This window comes from Urocitellus parryii, chromosome 5, assembly GCF_045843805.1.
Source record: "Urocitellus parryii isolate mUroPar1 chromosome 5, mUroPar1.hap1, whole genome shotgun sequence".
Classification (NCBI taxonomy): Eukaryota; Metazoa; Chordata; class Mammalia; order Rodentia; family Sciuridae; genus Urocitellus; species Urocitellus parryii.
In genome coordinates, this window is record NC_135535.1 from 137,939,514 (window position 1) to 137,959,665 (window position 20,152).

At 35.5% G+C, this 20,152-nt stretch overlaps 1 protein-coding gene across 1 annotated transcript in view; it reads right to left on the reverse strand.

The window, feature by feature from the left end:
• A1cf (APOBEC1 complementation factor) overlaps positions 1-20,152 on the reverse strand; it is a 64,368-nt gene that overhangs the window by 19,289 nt on the left and 24,927 nt on the right. The window contains exons 3-5 of the mRNA XM_026410549.2: positions 11,192-11,326; positions 9,007-9,137; positions 3,673-3,911 (exon numbers count right to left, since the gene is read on the reverse strand). Of these exons, the coding sequence (XP_026266334.1) occupies positions 3,673-3,911; positions 9,007-9,137; positions 11,192-11,326 (505 nt within the window). The remainder of the gene's footprint in view (positions 1-3,672; positions 3,912-9,006; positions 9,138-11,191; positions 11,327-20,152) is intronic.

Sequence of the window (20,152 nt, forward strand, 5' to 3'; positions counted from 1 at the left end):
GGGTTAGTATCCAAAATATTTAAGGGATAACTCAATTGCAAGAAAACAAATGACCCAATTAACAATGGACAGAAGACTTAAATAGACATTCTGAAAAGAAGAAACACAAATTGGCAACAGGCTTAATATCACTAGTCATATGATATGCTCAATATCACTAGTCATCAAGAAAATGCAAACTAAAACAATGAAATATCACTTCACTTTGGGTAGAATGGCAATTATCAAAAACAAAAGATAATGTTGGCAAGGCTGTAGGAAAAAAAAGAGAATCCTTGTACAATGTTGGTGTGAGTTTAAACTGGTACAGCAGTTATAGAAAAAAGTATGGCAGTTCCTGGAAAAAATAAAATAGAAACTTCATGTGATCCATATGATCCTGCAATCCTACTACAGGATAGATATCCAAAGGAAATGAAATCAGTATGTCAAAGAGACTTATGCACTCCCACGTTCATTGCAGAATCATTCTCAGTAGCCAAGATATGGAATCAACCTAAGTGTCTATTGATGGATAAATGGATAAGGAAAATTTTAGAATTTTTTGAGTCAGTTGACATCATACTGGTAGCTTGAAATTAGCCACAATCGGAGTGTTCACAGCATGAAAATAGGAAAATGCTACCAATCAGGGCTCTTGTTTTTCTCCTGAGAACAGCTATTCAAGATATACCAGCTCATTACTGACTCCTGGATGTCCCTGGATGACCCTCGGATGTCCCAGGAGGTTACTGTACATGGTCTGGGTCTCAGGATTTTAAAACAGTCCTCAGTTAATTAACATGCAGCCAAGGTTGAGTACCACTGCTCTTGCTTTCACCTTCCCAGCCTGAGACCAATGTAAACCATGCCTGGGCTTACAGAGCTGCATAAAGCTGAAGGGAACAGAAATGAGAGCAGACACAGGAAGCAATGATTTCAACAAACATCCACGAAGGGCTGTGGTGGAAGGCAGGGTGCCAGAGTGATTTGAGAACACGGGCATTGAAGTCAGGTAAGTTCAAAATTGGAGCAATGATCTCGGCTAGAAAACCTACTTTCTAAGCATAATTTTCATTATCTGTATAGTAAAGGTAACTACTATTGTGAAGACAAAAGAAAATGATGCAGGTAAAGGACTCAGTTTATCACTTTTAAATAATTCAACAATATATAGTCCTTTAAAATTCTTTTTTTTCTATTTTTCTTATAGGTATAATTTCCTCAGTATATCTACTCTTTGAGTACAACAGTTATATGTTTTGTTTTATTATCAGAATCTCCCATATCATTTAGAAGAGAGCATTCTGTGTTGTGGATGCTCAATAGATATTTGTGGGTTGAGTGTTCCTATTTACATCCCATAAGGTGAGTGCCCAATGTCATTAGCTGGTAAATTTATCAGTGGATCATAAATTTGACTGCACAATTAAGAAAGAAAAAAATTCATGTGATCTGTGCTCAGAATTTTTTCTTAAATACCTCTCTTTTCTTTAACAGTAGATTCCCCATACGGTTGCTAATTACCAAATTCTTTTGTTGCTGATGAATCTACAGTGGAGTAACAGGGAGAGGGCTCTGAATTGGGTAACAATTTTGTTCTTAGGTCTTCCTAGAAGTAAAACCGTTTGCTCTGGCTGGCTTATACCCTATTGGGCCTCATCTTGTTGGTTTGCTGGTAAGGCAGCCCAACTGAAATCCAGTGGAGTGAAGCCAAACTGAGGTCATCTCAAAGGGCTGTAGTTCAGGGGGTCACCTTCTGTTGTGATTAATATAAGAAGTGGAGGGGGAGAAGAAGACAGCCTCTCTACTGTTGGATTCTGGGTAGGGAATCCATGAATGGCTGCCTGAATGTGAAAGTGATTAACATGGGCAGGAAAAGTGACAGTGTGTTCATCAGGATGTTGGCCGAGTTGAAGGAGGCAGAAATGAGCATAGTGGTGTTGGAAAAAATCAGTCCTCATAGAAAGGAGAGGTTTTTTTGGAAAATAAAAATATGATGGTAAAGAACTGGTGACATGAATGAAGGGCCTTGAATACCAGGGCCAGAATTTACTCCTTCTCTCATATGCAGCAAATAGTTGGGGAACATTCACGAACTGGCAGGTTACTGACACCATTCAGTCAGCTTCTTCATAGAGACTAAATTTTCACTTTTTGCAAGAACTTGTTTAAAGAATGATAGGATAGTGGTAATATTCAGAATGGAGTAGGCAGAGTGTGGTTGTGTCAAAGGGAGAGCAGAATTGGGAGACTTTGAAAAAATAATCTAAGGTGGGAAATGTATGTATTTAGACTACATTGGTGGCCTGATAACAGGATGAATACAAGGGACTTTTGAATAATAGGAAGGTTAGTGTTGAAAAGAGAAAAACTGAGAGGATAGCAAAATTATAAGCCCAGGTCACCAAGACACGTGGATCCCACAGCTATGGACCTTTGATTCAATGACTTGATGTTTAAGTAACGAGGAATGAAGTGGTGAAGAAAAATCTCAACACTAAAGATATCCACCTTGCCATCAGATTCAGCAGTTTTGGGAGTTAATTTTTTGTTTACTTTAAGTTGTCTTTGTGAAAATATTATTAAAGCATCTTTTCTTAGCTCAGAAGCTTTCTTCCAATTTTGAAAATTTCTATAAGGCTAATCCTACAATCAATTGGTGTGTTCTGTTTTTGAGAATGTATATCAGGGCAGTATAAATCTACATGCTTTTGTTGTTATGTTTTTTATCCTCTCCCATAATTTTCATAAGAAAAGTTGATTCATACGTGTCCATTCTGTCACTCTTGAAATTGTCTTTAATACTTGACAGTGTAATGATTTTTAGTGAACATTTTATTTTAAAATTTAATTCGATTTTGATAATTTTTAATTGTGTATATTGTATAAAATGAGGACCTTCTTTGTGATATTTTCATGCATGCATATAACATACTTTAATTGTACCCATATTATTACCCACTCCAATCCCTCTCCATTTTCAAGTAAGCTGAGGTTCATTTTTTTTATTGGTGCATTATAATTATACATAATAGTGGGAAGAGCTCAGGATCTTAAAACACTTTTCCCTAAGTTGATCTGACTAAAATAGGGTCTTGGTGGAGTCTTAAATACAGGAACTTGTTGTTTTTGCCAGAAGGGGACCCACCCTGTGACTGGAATACCCAACAAAGGTGCCCTTTTAAGAAGGGCTTCTTTTCTCTCATTTAGATGGAAATTATTAGACATCAGGGAGTCATAATAAAAGTACATCACTTAATTGTCATTGAGATTACTTGCAGTTTTATTATGTCTACTTTATAATGGATAATATATTCTATTTTTAGTAAGCCTGAAACATAATCTATATGCAAAAATAACTGATTGTTATATTTAATTTTTAGAAGATTCTTCACTTTAAAGATTCATTAATAGGATTACTATAGCTTAAAGTTTTAGATTTCTCCAGTGCATGCAAATTAGACCTAAGGCACAGAATGAATGTTTTCAAACTCCATCTGTGCAAACTTCAGGGAACTGAGTCAAGTATGCAATAAATAAGAAAGATGAAAAGTTGAAGATACAACATAAGGATGTAAAAGAAAACAAGAAAGAGCAATCACTGCTTTCTTTGCTCCGAGGGCAGGGCAGCAGCCTGAGGCCCGCCAGGTGGAGAGGAGAAGCCTGGTGTTTGAGGAGGGGCTTGCTAACCTGGTAACAGTTTCCTCCTGGCCATGGCAGCTGCCCGATGACTTTCATATTCCACAAAGGCAAAGCCCCGGTTTTTGGTTTTATCGGCAGCACTTGGGTAGACGATGACATCAATGACTCCCTCGGTGACCTTTTTCATCTCCGATAAGATTTCTTCTCTTTTTTTGGTTTTCGGGATTCCCCCAACAAACAATCGGCAGTTGTCCACGCTGGCACAGACCCCTAAGAGACGCCCATTTCTGCAAAAGAACAGGCATTGTGATTGACAAAGATCATTGTTTTAACATGATGGTTAAGGTTGACTGGGGAGGTTGTAAATGTATGGCCCTGGGCCAGAGAGGTATTTGGTCTTCATAGTGTTTAAACCATTTATGAAGTTTTTGGCTTCTTTGGGGAGATCAGGAGATGTGTCCTTAATTTTTAAAGGGGAAAAATGATGTGAAACTGAGTAGCATCTGTTCTTTTTTAGTCCAGAAGTGGATCAATGAGTTGTGTTCATTCCGTTCTCTGATTGGCCCTTAACGCTGAGGCTGCTACACCTGCCCACATTCCTCGTGTCCCCTGCTCGTCCTGCAGGTGTTTGGGGTGTAACTCTTCATGTTCCATTTCTTTTCCAGTCAAAGGGAGAAACTATTCCAACACAATAGCTATTAAAAATGGTCCCTTGGCTGTAACATCTTTTGCATATTAGCTTATTTGGCTCATACAAAGGAGCCTATGAAATGGGCAGAGTAGGTGTTATTTCCATTTTACAGATGAAGAACTTGAGACTCCAAGAAATTAAGTGATTTGATGAAGCTATTATAGATTTGAAAGAATGAAAGTGGCCTCTGGGCCCTCAGTTCCTGTTTCTTTTGCTGTGAAAAATTGTTTGTTAGAAAGGTGAAGATTACCTTTATGGTCAGAGGAGAGATGGGTTCAACTATTCCAGAGCACATTTGGGAAAATGGTTCGAAAGTCTTAAGTATGTATATTATTAGACCAAATAATGCCCCTTCTGGGAGTATGCTCTTAGTAAATAGAGAGGAACACTAAGCTTTTATGCATAGGTATCATTGTCATTTAGAGTAACCGCCATATTGGAAGTAAGCGATACTTTATAGTAAGAAACTGATTTAATGTATTTTGATTGAGATATCATTGACTTTGTGACTAGATATTTTCTCTTTGTATATTATGGTATGTTTCTTATTCCTGGTTCTTGTCCACAAAATTCCAGTAGTCATCCATCAGGTCATACAAAAATGCCTTCCCCCTTTGTAAATGTCATTAGGGTGACAGTACTGCTCCTGGCTGGGAATCACTGGTACAAAAGAGATGGACATTCATACCAAAAATGCTCTGCAATCATTGAAAGTAGTAACATAGAAGAACACTTATTGATTTAAAATAGTCAGTTTACTATATTCTTCTCAGTTAAAAAAAGTCTGTAAGATAAATACATGAAAATGCCATTTTGATTAAAAATGTAAAAAATATATAGAAAATATGGAAAGGCAATATTATGTCAACATAGGGGTTATTTTTAAGCACTTCTGTTATGGAAGAATTATTTTAACTTTGTACTTTTTAATGTTTCCATGTGTTGTGTATTGGGCCATATAATTTTTAAGTTATTAAAAATGAATACAGTATCCTTAACAGAAACTATTCATTAGCCATGAATAAAAGCTCTCAACCAGGTAAGTGGGAGATTGGTCTAATTTTCTGTGAACTAGTGGCTCTAAGGTGTGTGGCAGGGATTCTGACCAGGTTTGGGCCACAGTCCTAGTTGCTTCCCGTGCTTTGCTGAAAAACCAGGGACCACATATCAGATCCATGACAAATTCATCTCAGAAAGTTGAGCTTTGTCCAAGGAATATGGTGTCTTGGTGGAGGGAAGGTTGATAAAGTAATCTTCCAATTGTTAATTTTTTAAAAAATGAACTTTAAAAAAAGATAAAACCCCCTTCTCTTCTAAGACATTTAATCAGAAATAAAAATGTTTTTAATACGTGGAGGGCTAATCTGGCTACCAGTTACCAGCAGGGGGAGCCTAGAGTTTCTGTTTCCTAATTTTAAATGTATGTGGTTTATTAGGAACCTTCCCAGAATTGCTTGGAGACAGAGTTGTCTTTCAAAAGCTGAGGGCACGACTTTAATGTCTCCAAAAGCCTGGCATCTAGACGCTGTTCAGTGAATATTTGATGAGGAGGAAGATGGTATGACAATGTGGAGAAGAGCTATACAAGGTCCTCTCTCTGGCAGGACAGATCCAAGGCAGAGTGGGAGTCGTGAGGGTGGCTCTGCGATCTCTTCAGCTATTTCATATTCTATTGATCTCACTCCCAAATTTGTAAGGTATTTCTGTGCCTTTGCCTTGCTTCTGGCATCCACCTGAAACTTTGACTGCAACATTGGGTACCAATTGTCTTTCCAAATTCTTTGTCACATTTCTCCTTTTTCTCCCTCTTCCTCTCTCATCACCATCATAATTATCAGCAGACTTTTATAGAGCAGCCAGAGTGTGTCAGGTGCTGAGATTTATGTGTATTATCTCATCTATTTTTCATAATACTCCATGAGGTAGGTATATTTTTATCTCCGTTTCACAGGCAAGACACTGAAATTCAGAAGATACTGCTAATTAATGGTGACCATGGTCGAGTGATCATATTCATTTTTTGTATTCTATTTTCAAAAGTATTGACATGCCCCCGTGAGTAACAGTGTTTTAAGTAGATACAACAAATTCTATTGATTCCCTACCTGGCCAAATCCACTTGTATCTCAACTCAAAAGCCCCTTTGGGAATAAATCTTACTATTAGTAAGTCCAGGTTTCATAAAAAAACGAGTGGGGAATCTTTAATCTCTGACATCGAGTAACTCTAGTATTAAGTTATATACTATATAAAAATATACTATAATACCATATTACTATATATATAGTATACATATGCTTATAGTACTATATATACTATATAATGCTATTTAGCAATGCGTATGTATATTATACATACGTAGACTATAATACTATATGGCAATACATATGTATACTATATGTACTTACTCTAGCTAAAGTTCCTTTGGACAAGTCCTTTGATTTCTTTGAACATCACTTCTATCATTAACACCTGATCTTACAACACAGAGAATAGCATACACTAAAGTGCTTTGAAAAGGGCTACACAAAAATATAATACTACATAGCAATGGCTATGTAGTATTATAATACTATGTAGTATTATAATACTATAAATAAACTGTACATAAACTCTAATACTAACTACATAGCATAGCACTTGCTTTTCTTTTCTGCAATAATCTTCTTCTGGGTCTAATTGTCAAAATTTGCAATTGCTATGTAGTATTATACTGTATGTATGTATAATATACATATGCATCACTATATAATATTAGGGTATATCTTAATATATTTTGTGTAGCTCTTTCCAAAGCACTTTAGTGTGTGCTATTCTCTGTGTTGCAAGATCAGATGTTAATGATAGAAGTGATATTCAAAGAAATCAAAGGACTTGTCCAAAGGAACCTTAGCTAGACCTAAGATCTCCTGATTCTTATTTCAAACAATCCCTTACACATTGCACTAAGCTCTTCTGGGTTCAGGAAAGCATGTGTGGGAACGAAGCCCCCTTTCTGTTTTCTCCAACAGAGAAAACAACTCTGCTCCAAAATCCAACCTTGGGATTAAAATAGCTAGGACAATAGTAGTTGTCAAATCCCTCTGCTTTTCCTGTGGCTAAAGAGTTTAAGAAAAATGACTGAGTAGTTGATTGACTTAGAGAATTATAAAGATAATGCATGACTTATTTTGGTTTGTTGAAAGTGGGAGAAAAATACACGTGGGAAATCTTTCTGCCTTCATCAGAGTTAATAGTCTATCAATCTTAATGTGCATCTGAATTTCAAAAAGGAAATAGATATGAAAAATTGCACTTAACAGTTGATGACCTGTGCTAATATTTTTTATCATTTGTTGACTTATTACTGAATCCCAAATACTGGATTAGACATTGCAAAACATGTATAATACACTCACAATAAAACCTATGAATCACATATTATCCCCATTTTATAGGTGAGGAAGTTGAGGCACAGAGAGATAGTTACTTGTTGGCACTGTCCAGTGAAGCCTGCACGACCCCAAAGCTGTTGCTGTTTCCCTGCTATACTAATCTGCCTCCCAGGGTGGAGGCCTTTTTTAAGAAGGAATTTATGACCGTTTTTCCTTCAAGTAAAGTTTTTAGAACTCATTCAGTTATATAAAGTTAGCTGCTTCCATTTTATAAAAAAACAGGTGATTGGTTGCACAGGATCAATTATATCCTGGAACTCTCCTGTAGTTCCTATCTATATTTGGCTGATTCCCAACTATTACCTCTCTCCTGACTCCACTGAGTTCTGAATGCTCTCTCCCTTTAAATCAAATATCTAGCAGGCCTGTCTCCTCAGCCTCCACAGTGTATTCCAGATGTGACCCTCTTTGGTCACTTCCACCAATGACCCCTTGTCCACTCATGGTCATCTCTTGTCTAGATCTAGGCTACGTAGGAGCCTTCTGCATCGCTTCTCTCTTTTAGTTTTCACTTTGCTGTAACCTGTTCTTCAACCAACAGCCCGAGTAATATTTTAAAACCATACATCTCATTAAAATCCTCCTATGACTTCCCCTTCCTATTTAGATATTATTCAAATCTTCCTCACAGAGAACAAGGTTCTCCAACTGTGTTGCTCACAACATCCTTTCTCTCTTTTCTGGAGGCATGGACTTTCTTCCTGTCCTTCAAACATATCAAGTTTCTCATTTTGGGAAGGTTGCACTTGCTGTTCTTTTCTGTAATAATCTGCTTCTGGGCCTGTCAGGGCTGCAGCTTTTCATGAAAATCTCAGATCAAAATTTGCTTTCCTAGAGAATATTTTCTTAAATGCACCAAATGAAATTAACCAACTACATACATAACCATATCACATCCCTGGTTGATTTTTTTTCATACTATTTTACATAATCTTATATATTTATTTACTATAAAGACAAAGAATTGTACCTTTAGGTATTTCCAGTATTTGGAACAGTGCCCAGTACATACTTATGAAATTGATAAATTAGTAAATTTCATTTCTTTGAACATATCACAGAACTTGGTTGGGCCTATCATGAAGCATTAATGTTAAATAAATATTTAACCAGATTTATTTTCACCAAAGAACAGATCTAACATTTAATTTCTGGCTTGACTATATTGTGCATATGCCCTATTGGACAAAGTTGATAGAAAAATAGATACAAGTGCATTATCTGATGCAATTTTAATTTAGAAGATGTCAGTCTTACCTAATTTCATAATTATTAAGTTGCTTGATTGCATTCTTGGCTTCCAATTTATTTGAGAATGTTACAAATGCATATCCTCTATTGTTGCCATTAAAATCCATCATCATTCTCATTTCATAAATTTTACCAATCTATAAGTAATAGAAACAGAAAATTCACATTTATATACTTGTACTTCTAAATAAACATGTGCACATGTATACACGCGCGCATACACACCCACTTAATATTTTCTGAATTTCGCCTCCTGCCAGTGTTTGGTATTTGCATCTCATGTGGAATGGTTTACATATTTTTATGCTTTGTTGAGATTAAATATGTGACTCATGGGAAAAGTCAAGTTAAATAAAGAAAATGTATACAAGTGACATTTCAGCCTGAGTTAACCAAATATATTTTGACAGAGCAAATGACCTTTCATCACACTATTATCTGGAGATTTATGCAATGTTTTAGGAATCTAAAACCTCATTTGTCATCAGAAGTACAATTTCTGAAAAGATTTGTCCATGGCTTCTAATTTAGCTTCTGAGGTCTTCATAGTTTGACCTTTATTTGGTCATACTCTATCATTGATATTTAAAACAAAGACTAGGAACACTCATTTGGGATCTTGCTAAACTATGTGGCTACAGTATTTCCTCCTGCCATGACATCAGTATAAACACAGGTGAGTTTCAGAGGATGGTCTGGGCAGTGCTGTGATTTTCTCAGTGTGTGGGCTGAAAGCAAATGCTAATCTCAATACAGCTGACATCAGACCAGTACCTCCATACCAGAAAAGTATTCACTCTGCCCCTGGCTACAGCTCTTCTGCTTGCCCATGTTCTACTCCTTCCTGCACCCCAAGTGTTCTCTAGCCACCCAGACTCAGAAGTTCATTCTCGTGGGCTGCTGTAACAAGGGTGATCCAAATAGATGTGGGCATGTGTGCAGAGAAGTGTTATGAAGAGCACAGACCATCACATTAGTGGTTGGTGGCTCCTCTGCTTAGTCTCACGCTGCCCCACTAAAGTACTTAGTGATGAACATATATTTTTTTCCTTCTGTTCTTTCTAGAGAAAAACATGAGCATGTTTCATCTGTGTTTCAGATCTTTTGAGATGCTCATTTTCAGTTTAAGAATATAAAATTCTTACAGGGTTAGGTGCTCATAATTTGTCTATATGCCAACTGGGATTGTATACATAAAATTAAGTGTGATTTTGAATCTGAGGTTGAATTACACATACATGTATGTTGTACACACACACACACAATTGATTTTGGCATTCTAGGAAAAATTAAATTCTCATATTTACTAAATTTTCCTGAAATATAGTTGCTGCTAAAAGCTGCTTGGTAAATTATTAAAATAAATTTTAATTTTGTATTTACCCTTTAATCTTGAGTTTACCAACAAATTATAATTTGGAATCAAAACTGAGAAAAATTTATGTCTTAGTAGTTACATAATGACATGGAGAAACCCTGTTTTTATCTTATTGATATTCATTTCATTAATAAGAAATTCAGACTTTTAGAAAGAAGAAACTTTTATTCTGAGTTAGTATGTACAGGTGTGTGTTTGAGCTATGGAAAACATATACAATGTTGTTATGTGAAAATGCTACACTTATAAAATATATTAAAATGTGAAGTTGGAGCAATAACTTATTTTAGATAGACTGTTGTAGTAGTTTTCTGGTTTGATAGACACATTGATGTCAGATAGTCATATCAGTGGATGGATTGGGGACAAGATATAAATCTGAGAGCCATCAGCAATGATAGTTTCTATAAGTAACAGGACAAAGAGCTGAGTCAAGGAGGGATAGTCACTAATGGCTAGAAAGGCTTTAACTTTGTCAAAGAATGGCAATTAGAGGAGAAACCAAGCAGGGTGTGGTAGTGCACACTTGTAATCCCAGCAGCTTGGGAGGCTGAGACAGGAGGATCATGAGTTCAAAGCCAGCCTCAGCAAAACTGAGGTGCTATGCAGCTCAGTGATACCCTGTCTCTAAATAAAATGCAAAATAAGGCTGGGGATGTGGCTCAGTGGTGGGTACCCCTGAGTTCAATTCCAGTACAAAAAAAATAAAAGAAGCCTTCACTGACCAGGAAGGACATGAGCAAAAGCAATGCAAAGTAAGTAGTATTTTCCCTTTGAAAGATAAGAAGAGTTAAATATTAAATTTGGACTCACTTTTTCACATAATGGGATAAGTTCATCCTCAAAAAGGTCTCTGGGAAGTTTTCCAATAAAGATTTCACAGCCTCTTTCTGGGGGTGCAGCATCCCAACCAGGTGGAGGGCCACCATATTTTCTTTGTCCATTTTCCTGCAAATTCAGGGGGATGTATATGAAGGAGAGAAGAAAACAATAAAATCTTTAGTTTCATTTCCTTAATTTCATTTTAAAAAATCATTCACAATAAGGAACATATTTATCATTCTCAGGTAATAATATTTGACTAGTTGGAGGGCAAAAGGTAAAGTTTCTCTCTTTTTTTAAAAAAATATTTAATTTTTTTTAGTTGCAGTTGGACACAATACTTCTATTTCATTTATTTATTTTTATGTGGTGCTGAGAATTGAACCCAGGGTCCGGTGCGTGCGAGGCGAGCACTCTACTGCTGAGCCACAACCCCAGCCCCTGAAGTCTCTTTTATGTGAATTATAATACCATGGTTTGTGCTTCAGAGATTTGCTTGAGATAAGCATTGTTAAAAGTTGTAAAGTGCTGGAAAAATATATTTTAAAAAATTATTATGGCAAGAATATCTAGCATTGATATCTTAACAAATTAAGGAATTATTATTTTTTCTATTGTTATGTACTCACCAAAAATCTGATTACCAAATGAGCTGACCATATTCAGGACTCTGATTTAACATTAATGGCTATGTAGGGTGGTAGCAAAGGTCCTGGAATTACTTCTTGGCTCCACTGCTCACTGGGTGTGGTACCTTCACAAATGACTTAACTCCTCTAGACCTCAGTTTTCTTATAGGTAAGATGGAGGTAATATCAGCTTTTGGTTGGAGGAGACAATTCATCAATATGCATGATATGACTGTGATATGTGCTTAACAGTTATTAATTCTTTTTTGCCTTCTTGGATTTGGGTTGCTTCCTAACTTAAGAGTTACATTTGGAGAGGTGCATTGACTAATTTGGAGGGTAGCTAGTGAGGGATTTGAATCTGCTTTCAAAGCTGATAAGATCCTAAGAAGTTTTTACTAATGTTGGCTCTTTATGTGGTGAATAATGATATTCTCAGCTCAAACTGAATTAACAACTACTACTTCTTCTTTTAAAAATTATTTTGGGGAGGAGTAATGATGGTGTTTTTCTGCAGTGCTATCTTTGTTTTTCTAGAGGTTAAAGACCAAAGGAAAGTATGGTCCTAATCCACTGCTATTGATCTGTAATAGTTCATTTGCTGGGGAAAGATAAACAAATTACTTTGCACTTTGGCACAGTTAGAGCTCAGGTCATTACATTTTATTGTGATTTTTGGAAAAAGGAAAATATAAGGGGCCAAATGTCAGCATTCTACTAACTTCACAATTAATATTTTAGGATGTTTTATGCTATAAGATGATACATGTTGTTAGAGAAAAAATAGTAATGTATAAAAGAAAAAGAGAAAAGCCCCAATGTATCATTTTATTCCTCATGAGAAGTAGTTACTATTAAGAACTTCAGTCTGCTTTTCCAAATATTTTTCTATCTATAATTTTAAATTATGTTAGTTTTTTAAAGACATTGTTTTTTGTGATAGCTGTTGTGTCCCCAAGTCACTCTGAGATTGCAACATATTGCCTTTCTAAAAACAAAAAAATTTTCTGAAATTCCAAATATATCAAACCTTAAGAAATTTGGAAAAGGGATTTTCAGAGGGTTGCTGTAGGGATTAAACATAGCAATCTACTGTAAGTACCTATTAGATAAACTATTAATTGTGACAAGACCCCTGAAATATGATCTTATTCACTGAATAAATATCTATTGAATTAAAAAATTAGTGTAAAACAGATTTTAGTATCTCTGTTAAACATTTACACCAACTTGACTCTTTCTTAATTATTAATAAGTACTAGCAATTGAACCCAGGGACACTTAAACACTGAGCCACATCCCAACCCTTTAAAAAAATTTTTTTTTTTTTAATTTTGAGACAGGGTCTCTAAATTGCTTAGGGCTTCACTAAGTTGCTCAGGCTGACTTTGAATTGGCAATCCTCCTGCCTCCACCTCTCTAGACACTGGGATTACAGGCTGAGCCACCACACCTGGCTTTCTTAATTATTTTGTAAAGTTTGCACAAAGGCTGTTTGCATCACAGAATTTACATGATGTCTGTGGTCAAGACCCTTTTAGATTCTTGATAATATAACCATCTTGCTTCAAATAATATGAAAGGTTGATAGATGAATGTTCCATCTTGCCTTGATATTTCTTGTTTCAGGCAATTGGATACTTTTCATTTTACTGAATACTTAAAAATTTGACTATAGAATTCTTGTAATTTTTTCCTGACCCTATATTCTTACAGGAATACCCAGTACTCCTTGTAAGAAAGTGAAACTGTGGTGTCACTGACAAATCTAAGAATTTAAGTATTTCATGCTTTTAGGAAAAAAAAACTTAAGCATTTAGTGCTCTCAATAGAAATATGACATTGGTAGAGATATTGAAGGTTTTAGTCATTGATTTTCTTATTCTCTAACAAATACCTACATAGTACATACTATATGCTAGATGGTGATCTAATTCTCAGAACAATGTCATGGGTTAGTGATGTTTTTTTCACCCTAATTTACAGAAAGCATGAATTCCATAGAGCAACTTGCTGAGCTAACATGGTTATGGGGTGGAAAAGCCAGGATTTGGACCTAGGAAGTAGGCCTGGGTTTATTAACTTAATGTTGCTGCCTTGACATAGGGAAGCCTGAGCCTTACCACACATACATACATTAAAATAATCCTTATTTATGAAAAAGTTTATCATGTTATTAAATAGCAAACTCTCTGCTGCATTTAAAATCTTTTCCAATTTTCAATCATCTTAAAACACCAAATTTTGGGGAGAACATCTTTCAGAGAGGCCTGTTTATTGCCAATCACAGTTCTGCTTGGGCCATGTCTTTCCACTTGACTAATGATAATGCCTTTTGAGTTCATTTCTGTATATCTTAGATGTCTATAACATTCAAGAGATCATTGTAATAAATTTAATATAAATTTGGCAGTATTTCTACCTGTTAGGTTGAAGAAATCAACCCCTCGTCCCATGAGAGTAGAGTGGCTCTTTCAGAATTTCTGATTTGACACGCTTTATCTGATAGTTTGAAAACAGGCAACCAACAGATAGATATTTCTAATTTTGCCTTCAACTTTCTTGTTATAATTGCTAAAATTGTCACCAAGCTATTTTCTCTCTCTGTATCTGTATGTGTGTGTGTGTGTGTGTGTTTGTGTGTGTGTGTGTGTGTGTGTGTGTGTGTGTGTATATATATATATATATATATATATATATATAGTATTTTCTATGTATGTGTATATATATATTTTTTTTGGTGGGGGGGCTTGAGATTGAACCCAGGGCTTAGTGCATGCAAGGCAAGCACTATACCAACTGAACTATATCCCCAGCCCTATTTTGTACATATCATGGATGTAAGAGGATTCATTTGTTTATGAGCTAAGATGGTTAAGAAAGTTTATTAATTGTGTTTCTGTGGTTTCTACACACACTTGAAAAAAATTCTCCAAGAATAGTCTTTGGTATTGCAAACAGTCTGACTGTCCCAGAGATGCTCTAAGTTCATGAAGTGCAGGAGATGTGCTTGCTGAGCCAACCAGTGGGTTGGAATGCACCAGTAGTTAGAAGTCCAGAACTATTTAAGACAGGCCTTGGGATTTAGTCATGGGATTAGAATAGCTGTCCGTTACTCAGAAAGGACAGTTCGGGTTCTGGTTTGCTGGTATTGCAGGCCCTATTTTTATAGTTGAAGAGTTTAAAATAGATAAAGCCCAATTATAACTGCTCTTTTCCCTCCCGGCTGATATCATTCTTATGGGATGTGATCTCCCAAGCAGCCTGAATGTATTAATAGTTCAAAGGAAAATATAGAATTTTTTTAAAATGAAAAGATGTTTATTAAACTCTGGGAACTTTTACTTTTCCAATCAAAGACTTAGAAATTTGTTTTTCTCATTAATCACATATACATAATTCAACTGTGTAAATTAAAAATTGAGGACCCAATTCTAACTATAAACCCAGTGGCTTTATTTTAAATATTGAGTGTCGAGACTACCCAGTAACTCAGTTTGCATGTCAGGAGTATTTGGAAATCCTTCCTGTCACAGATATTTCAAATCCTTCTTAACAGAGTCATGGAGTCTTAAAGATATTATGGCTACCATCTTCTTGACCTTCAATAAAAGCAGACAGCCTTCTTCAATAGATCATTCTGGGCAATAAGCCTTAGCATGAAAATTGAAAATGCTGAGTTCATTTGGCCACCAATCATGTGAATTTATATATATATTTGGGGAATCTGTGCAAAATCTCTTTCTCCTGACAGATACTTGCTTTTCCAACTTCTCTTGAAAAAACTGGGATGACCCTGGATTTACAGTAAAATTAAATTAAATTCTGGTTCTGAAATCACAGTGGTAGAAACTTTAGTGTTGAGCATTCTGCAATGGTGGATACATTTTCTTATAACAATCTGTGATGTGTTTGGAGGTTTCATTCCTAAAAGCTCACTCATGAATCTTGTTCTCTAAGTTCAAAATTGCTATAATCCAATATCCTTTTAATAAACTGTTTCTCCTTACTTAGCCAAGACTATATTTTGTTATTTGCACTTAAAATTAACAGCAGCAAAACAACAGCTAAACCTGGTTAATCAGGCACTGTGCTAAGTGTTCTATATATATTAACTTAAATAATTTTCTCAACAAACCCAGGAGGATAAGAAACTGAAGGCATAGAATTCATCCAAATTCATACAAGCAATAAGCAGCAGAGACAAAATCTGAATCCTAGGTCCATGTTTGTCATCAAGATATTCCTGCTTTTCGGTTCTCGATTAAGCCCATTTACTCATTTTATAGATGAGGAAACTCAGAGACATTGCATGAATTGTCCAAAGACAAAGTGGTTTAATTTATTGCAGAAAACACTAGAATAAGGGTTCCATGATTCTTGGGTGAACTTCATGGTGTATTTAGTATTCAAAAGTTGTGAAGACTTTTCTTCTCAGGCTTTCCAGCCTCATGATTCTACATGCTGTGTGTTATTGCCGGCTTCACCAGTTATGGAGACCAGAGAGTAGCTTCCTCATACATGATTTCATTCACAAACTGGAAGGCTATTAATTGATGAACCCTCATTCAATCTGTTTTCTGACTAATAATTTTGATTCTTTTAATGGATCTTTGCAGATTTGCTATTATAAATCTGTAATCATCTTAGTGGTTCTCTTTGGTTCTTTATATTTTTCTTTCTCTCCAAGAGGGAAGTATTTGCATATTTTTCCTAACTAAACTGCTTTCAGATGTTCTTCTATCCATTTTCCAATTGGCTGGGTTTGTATTTGCTGCTGTTCCTGGCCAATTTATCCACACTGGGTGGCATTTCTAGATTTCTCTGCTTGTCATACTCAAGACAGTGGTTCTGTGTAAAACTGCTGTGGGTAGTTCTCAGAGTTGAGACCAATACATTAAGAATATCTGTCCAGATTGTGTCTATTGTGGTTCCTGAGTTTATACTAGGGGTTCCCACTTGTTAATTTGTGAGATTGACTAAAACTTTTTATAAGACATGATTTCAATTACATTCCATTTATATCCAGATCCCTCATGATATGATGGGGTCTAAAGCAAGTCTAATGGTCCTTACATAAAATCTACTGAAAAGACCCTCCTAGATGTGATTTTTACATTGAGTCTTATGGAGGTTTTGTTGCCTGGAAAGAACAGACAGTGCCAAAGGGAATATTCATTTCATTGATTCTATATAAAGGATAATTCTCTGTTTTGTGCGATTTGTTCATTTTCACATCTTGTTAAGAATGGTGACATCATGGTGGCAAAATCTATTTTTAGACTGGGAACTTTTAGTGGGCATAATTTATGTGACTTACATTTTTATATGCTCAGGAAGTTGGTGTTACTCTTAATAGCTATTTTCTATAATCCTTACAAGGCATATGCAATATGAATGCCAGATATTATCCTAAGAATAGACAATTTAAGTTCTGTTGCCTAGGTAAACAGTCCTAATTTCATCCTTTTAGTTGTTTCATGAAAGCGAAAAATCAGGTTGTTTTTTTTTTTTTTTGGTCAAATTGACACATTTAATAATAGCATATTTTAATCATTTTGTTTTACCTTTAAGGATTATGTATTACAAACCACCCCTTAGAGATTCTGTACATCAATATTTGAAGCATTCACAAACAAGCAGGCTTTTTAAAATGACTTGTGTTTTTATGAAGCTTTTTATAATGTAAGTTTTTGCCATTCATATGGGATATTAAATTCAAGAATACATGAAATTGAAGTCAGAAAACAATGACATGTATGTTAGTTTAAATGGAGGGAAAAGTAAAATGCCAGTTCACTACTAAGACTCTCTTCTGGGGCTGGGGCCGTAGCTCAGTGGTTGAGCACTTTTCTAGTACATGTGAGGCATTGGGTTCAATCTTCAGCATCTCATAAAAATAAATCAATAAAATAAGGTATTGTGTTCATTTACAGTTAAATATATCTATGACTCCCTACTTATGTTTTGCAGTGAGGTTTGCATGATGATGGACCGTGGAGCACATTTTCTTCCGGAGGCCAGGAGTTGCTGTGCTTATGCTCACCTCTGGCTCTGCACATGTGTTTTTTTTGACACAGTGTTCCGTGTACAGGAGCCTCTAATGTGCACTTAAGAAATCACTCAGTGATAGCTTTAGTGATGTGTTCATTCTTTGGGGGTTTGGGAATGTATTATTTATCAAATAGGCCCATCTAACTTTTTATTTACTTACAGATACAGCTTTTCTTTTTGGATTAACTAATACTATTAAAGCAGCTGAAGATCCCATTAAGTTATGTAAAACTGTCCACATTTGGATAAAGACATAAGAAGGAACATCTGGTTTAGATTATTGCTCTCCTGTCTTTTCCCACTTCAACATCTGCCAAGGGTAATCTCATCTACTGCACTTGGATTTTGGCATGCAAGGAATTTCATATAGTCATTATTCTCTTTATCATACACCCATGAATTTTAATTTTTCACAAGCTGAGGGACTTGGCAAGGCACTCAATCCTTTCTTTCATTTCTTCATCTATAAATAAAAATGGGGTTTACTAGGCATTTGCAAGAGTCCTGTGGGGTGCTAGGATGCTCATGAAAGGGAGGCTGACTTTGATGCCATATTTAAATGCAGAAAAATGTTCATAGGATGTTTTATGAGTTAATCCATGGAAGCCTTACAGGTAATGTATTGGAATTTTAAAAATTAGTATATCTCTGGTTGAAAATACATATCTACTTGACATCTATTCTATTAATTACTTAACAACTTTCTTTGCATTGACTCACTGTTGAAGAAACTTATACTACATTTTATATATGTATATATGTGTACGTATACATATATAATAACATATGTGAGTACACTATAGGATTAATACATATTATAGGATATATATATATATATATATATACATTATGTAGATAGAGAATATCTATATCATTATCATTTATTACAAATGAAAGGTAATTTTTATTTAAAAGGTAATTATTATTTATCAAATAGGCCCATCTAACTTTTTATTTACTTACAGATACAGTTTGCTTGTTTGGATTAACTAATTCTATTAAAGCAGCTGAAGATTCCATTATTTTCTTACAGATACAGTTATGAAAGAGGAAAATCATGATCAGCTTCTAGCTAGGCATGGTCATCTACTAAAAGATCTGAGTCCTTGTCCTACACTGTTTGTTTAAAAAGATGAGCAGAGGTTGGGGGATTGTTCAAGACATGACTCCATCACCTAACTTTTCTCATCAGAAAGCCTGAAGGAGGATTGAGAGTGGAATAATTCCTTAATATATGCTTCAGGGTTGCTTAATGCTTGGCAGTGTACCACTTAACATCATCTCAGTTCTCTGTTCAGCACATCTAAAATAATGTTATAAAGGATTACAGACACTGAAGTTCTATAAACATGATGACACAGCTCATGATCTCAATAATTTCTGTCTAGCTATGTTTGAAAGCTGTCTTTGCATCTTATAATGGTTCCAAAGATGAAGTCACTTATTTTTGGTTGCTGATAAGAAATAACAAATAGATATCACTTAGAAACATCTTGAAGTTGCCTGCGAGTACAGACTAAACCTCCTGTCCATGCTTCTTCATATTTGGGTCATGAGGTTTACATTAGTTTCTAATCTGATAAATGGGAAATCTTTGTGCTAGAAGTTTAAGGGACAGTTTGCAAAGACTTTGAAGTGTATACTGAAGATTTTATATACCAACGGTCTATTAGGCTGCCTTTTTGAAAATAGCTTCTAGTACATACCTCTAGGGTTGATGAAATTCACAAAAATATTGGGCACATACATTCTCCTTAATGGGATCCTTCATTGGGGGTCTTCTACACTACACTCTGGCACCTCTGGCTAGAAAAAAGCTAGGTTTCTTCTGAGCTTTAAAATAAAGTTGGCCCATGGGTAGCCAGAGTGATAAGCTTAGGGAAGCATGAGTCTGTGATGATGTACTGGTCCCATCCTGTTCTCAGGCTTATTGCCACCTATTTAAAGAACTGGTATCCATGTACTTGGTGAATGACCTAAGTCTTTGGATAGCAGGGATGTGATCATGTGGTGAGAACAAGCCATAGAAGAAAAAGGACCCAGAAGCTATATTTTGCCATGAAGTCAAATTCCTATTTCTGTTCCTAAATTTTTGTGTGTGTGCAGTGGTTAGAAAAAACTGTCAATGTCACAGTGTTTTTCCATCAGCTTTTCTCTGGATGAGTTCAGATGAAACCAATTAGTAAACTCGGGGTCCTAAAGTTACTTATTGGTTTCATTGTATTAGTTATGGACTCTTGTTGAATTGATTTATTTATGACTATTTAAC